At 40.4% G+C, this 6,574-nt stretch overlaps 1 protein-coding gene across 1 annotated transcript in view; it reads right to left on the bottom strand.

The window, feature by feature from the left end:
- Positions 1 to 252: 252 nt before the first annotated feature.
- The window catches only part of cspg5a (chondroitin sulfate proteoglycan 5a), a 67,918-nt gene continuing 61,596 nt past the window's right edge, over positions 253 to 6,574 (bottom strand). The window contains exon 5 of the mRNA XM_053327307.1: positions 253 to 420. Coding sequence (XP_053183282.1) covers positions 253 to 420 — 168 coding nt within the window. The remainder of the gene's footprint in view (positions 421 to 6,574) is intronic.

Raw genomic sequence — 6,574 nt, 5'->3', positions numbered from 1 at the left:
GTGGTGTAAGTTTTTTGCAGCGGCCTGGGCCGCTTGGTGGCAGTGTTGCCGTGTTGGAGACGTTTGCAGACTGGGTTGGTTGGCTGGTACGTTGGCAGGCTGGTTGGTTGGTTGGTTGGTTGGTTGACCAGTTAGGCGCACTCAGCAACGGACAGACGGACAGAGCAGGGAGGGGAGTGGGGGCTGACGTTGCCGGCGCACCTTGTCGTTTTCAGTGTCGGTTGCTGGGGTTGTTTTGTTTTTGTTTTGTTTTCACATCATGTTGTTCTGCAGTGAGTTTACCTCCGAGGAGTTCTCCTCGCCCAGGACCTTGTGGTTCTCGTGTTTGGGGGTCAGAGAGTTGTGGATGTTGAGGGAGTCATCCTCCTTGGGCGGTGCCTTCACCGGGTCCTCCAGCTTGTTCTGGGAATTAGGATCATCCTACCCAGGGAGGGGCAGAGGTGGAGGGGTAGGGGGTAGAGAGCACAATTAGAACAACAACAAGAGGTACACACTTTGTCTTAGTGAGGTTTAATAGCAACTCTGACTCTGTCGATTGGTGGAAAACTTTGCTTTTGATTCCTTTTAAATCTGCTGTAGCAAACCAGAAGTGCATTTTCTTTAAAGACTAAATTCATCTTTGCTAAAGTCAGTAACAAATACAACCAGGCCTTTAATGTTGAATGATTCTGACCTCACAATTTACATCCAATGCCAACGTTCAGTGCCAGTTCATAACGTAATGTCCTATATGTGGGTGTGGAGGAGGTTGGGGGTTGGTGAATTTGTGTGTAGCACATCTGACTTTCATGAAGGAAACCAAGCACGTCCCATCATAGTCTTTTTATTAACTCTCACCACAATGTTTCCATAATCCCAAACAAATGTTTGCCTAAATTTAACCACACCTCAATTATGCTGTACTTACTGCAGTACGATGTGCTGATACCGTAGGAAACAAGAATTTTAGAAACGTTGGCACTGGACATAAAAAGCATTATCATTGAACTTAATCCAAAGTCTCTCAGAAACATCCAACAATGTTATCTGGTGATCGTGTTGAAGAGAAACAAAGATGAATTTAGGCTCAACATGCTTTTAAAGAATCCCAAAACTTGGGTTTGTCTTTAATTCATGCACTGCAGCAGAATTTCATGTTCCACCTCCATGCTTTAAAGGACCACACCAGTGTGTCTGCAAGGTTTAACTCCTGGCGACATACATCAAGTCGTCATTCATTTTGTTCATCGTTGAGTCGAGATGCAGTGTCTTTGCTGAATGATTTGAAATGACTGCACTGCATCAGCTCTTAACAATAATGTAACTTCACAAAAATGTGACATAAAATAAATGCAGACTTGATGTTTGCTACGCAAATATCTCTGTGAACCTATGCAGAGAAGTCTATTAGGCAGCGTTCAGACTGAAAACAGTCCTGTGTTGAGACATTAAAAGGGACTACAGTGGTGAGAGTGTGTTGTTTGAGGTAAGACAATGAAATATTATGCAGGAAATTGAGGTTGGAGGTTGAAAATGAATTCATTTAAAGGCTTATTAGAAGCCAAAACACAACACGACTTTGTAAAGTTATCATGTTGGCAACTGTTTTATCTTTTATTATGTAAATAGTTAAATACAGTATTCATGTTATAAAGTAATCTAGCAAGAATGATGCCAAAGTAGCTCTTTGATGATGTCGAGTAGCGTTGTGGATAAAAGTTGAGTCTGGTTCACTACCTCCATTTAAATGAATGGTAGGGCTATTTGTTTTAAAGCAGAGTTCATGTTGGTTGGAGCGCCCCCTTATGGCTAACTATATGTTGCAGGGGCGATGGCAACACTTCCAAAATCTCAGCAATACAGCAAAGATTTAAAAACAAAGACAAATCAAAGGTAAAGGTAAAAATCTAGTTTAAAAGAAACATTAATGGTATCATATGTTTTATTTGAAGTAATCTGGCTAACACATGCAGAATCACTGGTATGGCCCTTTAAATTCTAACAGAATGCAGCAAAATACTGTAAAAAAACCCCAAAAAAGCAACAAATTATATTGCAGCAGTTTTATCAGCAGTTGCTTCAAATAAAAGCAGCTGCTCTGGTTTGGAGGCTCCTCTGTTTGATAGTCATCATGCTCAGATGGCATGTCGGGTTTTGTCGAAGGAGACAGTGAGGTGAGCTGCATGAGCGACAACAACCTCCCCAACCCACCCCCCTACCCTCTTCCTCCCTTTTCAAGCAACCCAGGGAGCACATGCACATCCACATGCAAGACCCCTTACAGTACATCCCATCTAATAATCGCTCATGCAGAACGCCCCGTCTCCTCCTGCTTCAGCTCCTCCTTCCATTTATAAAATAAGAAACAAATGGGTTAGAATATCGGCCACAAATAAACTGACTGTGCGCTCTGGTTGATTATCTGTGGGTACCACCATCATACATACCCAAGCAGTTTGTTGAAGTGGAGAAAAAAAACCAAAATAACTGTGCTTTTCTTTTTTTTTAAGAGATTTCAATTCAATTCATCTGAATTTAATTAAGGTCAGAGGGAAAAAATTGATTGTGGAGTCCATTTTGACTCTGTTTTTCCAGCCTTTTATCCCCATTAATATTGCATGGCATCATCGACCCTGCTGCGACGAAGCATCCTGGGGCGTCCGTCTGCGCCTCTCAGTTCACCACGCACACACACACGCACACATACACACACCCACACACACACACATACACACAGACACACACACATCCATACACACAGACACACATGCTGGTGAGATATTCATTCACACACAGATTGGCAAGCTTATAGACTGTCACACACACACACACACACACACATCAGATTCCAGACCCTGAGGGCTGTGCCATTTACAAACACACCCTAATTGAATGTTTGTGTTTGAATTCAATGGCACTTTTAGAAAAGGAAGAGCAGTGAGAGCATTTACCCGCTGGCTGCTGGCCTAGATAGTAACTTCGGGCAGGACGTGTGGATACGTCACTTCCATGGTTACGGGATAGGGGCCCTCTGTCCTCCCGTCAGCGTGAAACTGGAAAATGTTTTTTTGTTTGTTGGATGTCATTGTTGTGCATGGGTGGAGGGGGGGGTGAGAGGCACGGAGTCACAAGTACTTTAGAGTGGGTTTCATTTTAAAAAGGGGGAGTGGGAACAGAGATAAAAAGGGTTCGGACGATGATGATGGTGATGATGGAGGCACAGGGACAGTTTCTGATGTCCTTTTTGTCTTTTTTTAACGGGCTGGTGAGAGTAGATTGTATGTTTGTTTAATGATGATACATTATGTATTTTCAGCATCAGGCACTTTTATGATACTGGTGGGATTATCATGAATTAATGAGACATCCACTGCCAGCTTCTGCCTGATTTCCTGACACGAAGAGGGAACTCCAGAGTCCAGAGACACAACAAATGCTTTTAGAAGTTGATAGAAGTCATTTCCAACATGTTTATACTCTTAAAGCCTCTATATATAGATTTTTCTGTTTAAATTAATACTTAATAATATGAGGGCATGTTGTTTTATTTGTAGGAAAACAGGAACAGTCAGTTGTTTTTTTGTGGCTTCTGGTTCTGGGGATGGTAATGTGCTTTTCCTCTAGCGCCCCATGGAGGTGGACATTTATAGTTTCAAGTGAAATGCCTTGACAACAGAAATTTTGTTACACGCAACTTTGGTGATCCTCTGACCTCCATTTCATTTATTTCAATACTTTGGTTTATAACCAAATACCTGCAAAACTAATGACATTTCCACAAGCCTCAGCTTTACTTTTACTGCTAATTTGCAAATGTTGCAATGCAAACCGGGTCAAAGCATTGCATTGCCAAAACGAAGCATTGGAGCTGCTAGCATGGCAGACTATTAGGAGTTGCCAAAGTCAGAAATGTAATTTAAGTCAAGTAAAAGAGAAGATTTTTATTGGATGAAGCAATAAGCTTCTTTGTGGGAAGTGATTTGTGGGAAATGTGGTGTGATTTTAGCTACCTATCATGTTGAGTGCATTGATATTAAGCCAAAGTGTAGATAAATGTGCTAATAACGCATGCATACTTGTGCTTAAAATTAAATGTATAGCTCAGTATCCTTTTTCATTGTCAGTAGTTGGAGAAGGTGCAGGCAGGTGGTGTTTGAGAGTGTTTGTATCAGGATGAGAATTATCCTTAAACTGTTCAAACACGTTTTGCATTTAAAGTGTTTCAGAGTCAATACACCTGTATCTTTGTTAGCATTGTTGGCCATTAATCAATTTTTCATGCTTGGGCGCACACACTTCAGATTATTTGTATTGGAACAGTGTGTGTATGTGTTAGCCTGTCTGTGCTACTCACTTCATGACTCCATGCATGTGTGTGCAGAATTAGTTTGTGGTTTGTTTGTGTGTTTACTTGCTGTCTCTTTGTTTGCTAGTGTATATATGCCAATATTAAGTTTATAGTGTATTGTGTCAGGGTCGTGTCCAGAGGAATAAGACGAATACGAAGAAGGCTGGCAAAGATGTATCAGGCTGTGACTAGGACGGATTGGATCATCGTGGTTTGGTGCAACACAGCCTCTTGAATGGGGATAGTTTGCAAAGTGCATGGTATGAAGCCTTCAGTCATTGTTAATTGGCCATGAAAGTGTGTCTCCACATATTAACCGAGTATAAAAAAATCCCAGGAACCATCTCCCTTTAAAAACAAGTCTATTTACCAGGCTAGATCTAAAAGAAAGATGGCCCCAGCTTGTTTTATTCTAAATATATTAAGGAATAAATGTAAGTATATTCACATTAAAGGGACAATTCACTCATTTTTAAATACACCACAGTTTACAGTGTTTAGACTTATAGTTTTGATCAGCCAGTCAGTGGAAATGAAATCCAGCTCTGCCCAGTCAATTCATTTTCTGTGCTGAATTTATTTAGTATTGACAAAAAAAAACAAAAAAAAAATTTCACTGCTTGCTGCTGAGGAAACAGTGTCGCTGGACTGGAGGGCAGATTGAGGCCAAGTGGAGGTTCAATCTACCACAGTGAATGAAACGCTGAGCGCTCAATTTCTACAGAGGGCTAGTGCTTTTGTTCAGAAATGACTGATGTGTGTGTGTGTGTGTGTGTGTGTGTGTGTGTGTTGACCGTATGCAAAAAAGTCTGTGTGCTGTGCATCTTTCTGTGCGTGTCTGTGTGTGGTTCAGTTTCTCTAAGGCCTTTTCTACACAAACAGCGGGGGGGTTTCTTCTTCCATTAAAAGCCTCACAGAGTGTGTATGTGTGTGTGTGTGTGTGTGTGTGTGTGTGTGTGTGTGTGGCCGCAGTGGTACCTCAACTGTCTGGACGTGCGACAAGGTCCTTACAAGGTCAACAGTTTCCTGCCGCAGGAGTGATGCAGGTTTTTTTTGTCTTTGCGGTTTATGATTGCTTTTGGATTTTTACCTCCAGGGCTTTGCAGCTTTTTATTGGATTCGTGTTAATTCTCTGTATAGACTTGATTTCACTGTTGAAATGAAGCACTATAGCTTCTTCAGGGGACTGGGCTAGGTTTATTCTTTACGAACAAGTACATTCACACACACATTTAGATACATTTTGGTCTATAGACAGTGGCAGCAGGGGTGTTACTTCTAATATTTTGGTGTTTCTGAGGATATAAGAGCAGGGCAGGTTAGTTGAAGGCTTGTTTCTTAAAGGCAGATTTTAGTCTCTATGAGTCTTCTTTTTGTTGTATTTATTGTATTTCAGGCTCTTTTTTCCTTTGTAATTCATAATTTGTACACCTTGACCAATCCTTGTAATAAATATGGTTTTATTTCTCTTCCCTCTACCATTGAGAGTTGAGTTCAGTATATCACAGAAACTACCAAGAAACTAACTTAAGTTACATTTAAAAAATGAGTTTTATGTGAGGAAACGTGCATTAATATTCCATCAGTATTGGTGTTTGATTGCATCTGAATGAACATCAACTGGAATTCATAGTTTACTCTTTTTTTAATACTTTTACTGTACAAAAAATGTTTTGTAAGCCTTTCATGTGTCAAGTCCCCCTACACTCAAAAATGTGTTTATTGTTGCTTCACAGAGCATCTCTGTGCAGAATGTGCAGAGTCTGACACTAAGTCTCTCTGTGGTTACTGAAAATCGGATTTTAAGGGGGGTGGGCCTATTAGCATGATTTATGACATCGCGTTTGGAGCCAAGTTTGGAGCCAGTCGTGATCCAGTGTGCAACTTAAACATGTGCGATGTGGAAATTTAAAGCCTCAGGTTCACAAACACTCAGAACAGACTTTACAGAGAAATAAAAGACGTCTTGTGTCCAACAGTGAACTTCTGAAATGAAATATATTTGCACATTTATAGATTTAATTTTTAATTTGTCTGATTTAAAGGATTTTAAATCAGACAAATATTATTGTATTGTATACAGATCTGGAGGGAATCTTTAATCAATAATTTTAAGTTTACTCACTTTTAACAGGTGATATTATGTGTGTAAATCAGTTTTTCATCTTTTTCTGACTGACTGATCGTTATTTTTTTGTCATTTTTCATGGTTGGGAGGTGAAACTTGGATTGATCCACCAGTACTTG

This window comes from Scomber japonicus, chromosome 10 (genome assembly GCF_027409825.1).
Source record: "Scomber japonicus isolate fScoJap1 chromosome 10, fScoJap1.pri, whole genome shotgun sequence".
In the NCBI taxonomy this organism is placed as follows: domain Eukaryota; kingdom Metazoa; phylum Chordata; class Actinopteri; order Scombriformes; family Scombridae; genus Scomber; species Scomber japonicus.
Note: the sequence above shows the minus strand (reverse complement) of the source record. Positions and strands in the feature narration are given on the sequence as shown.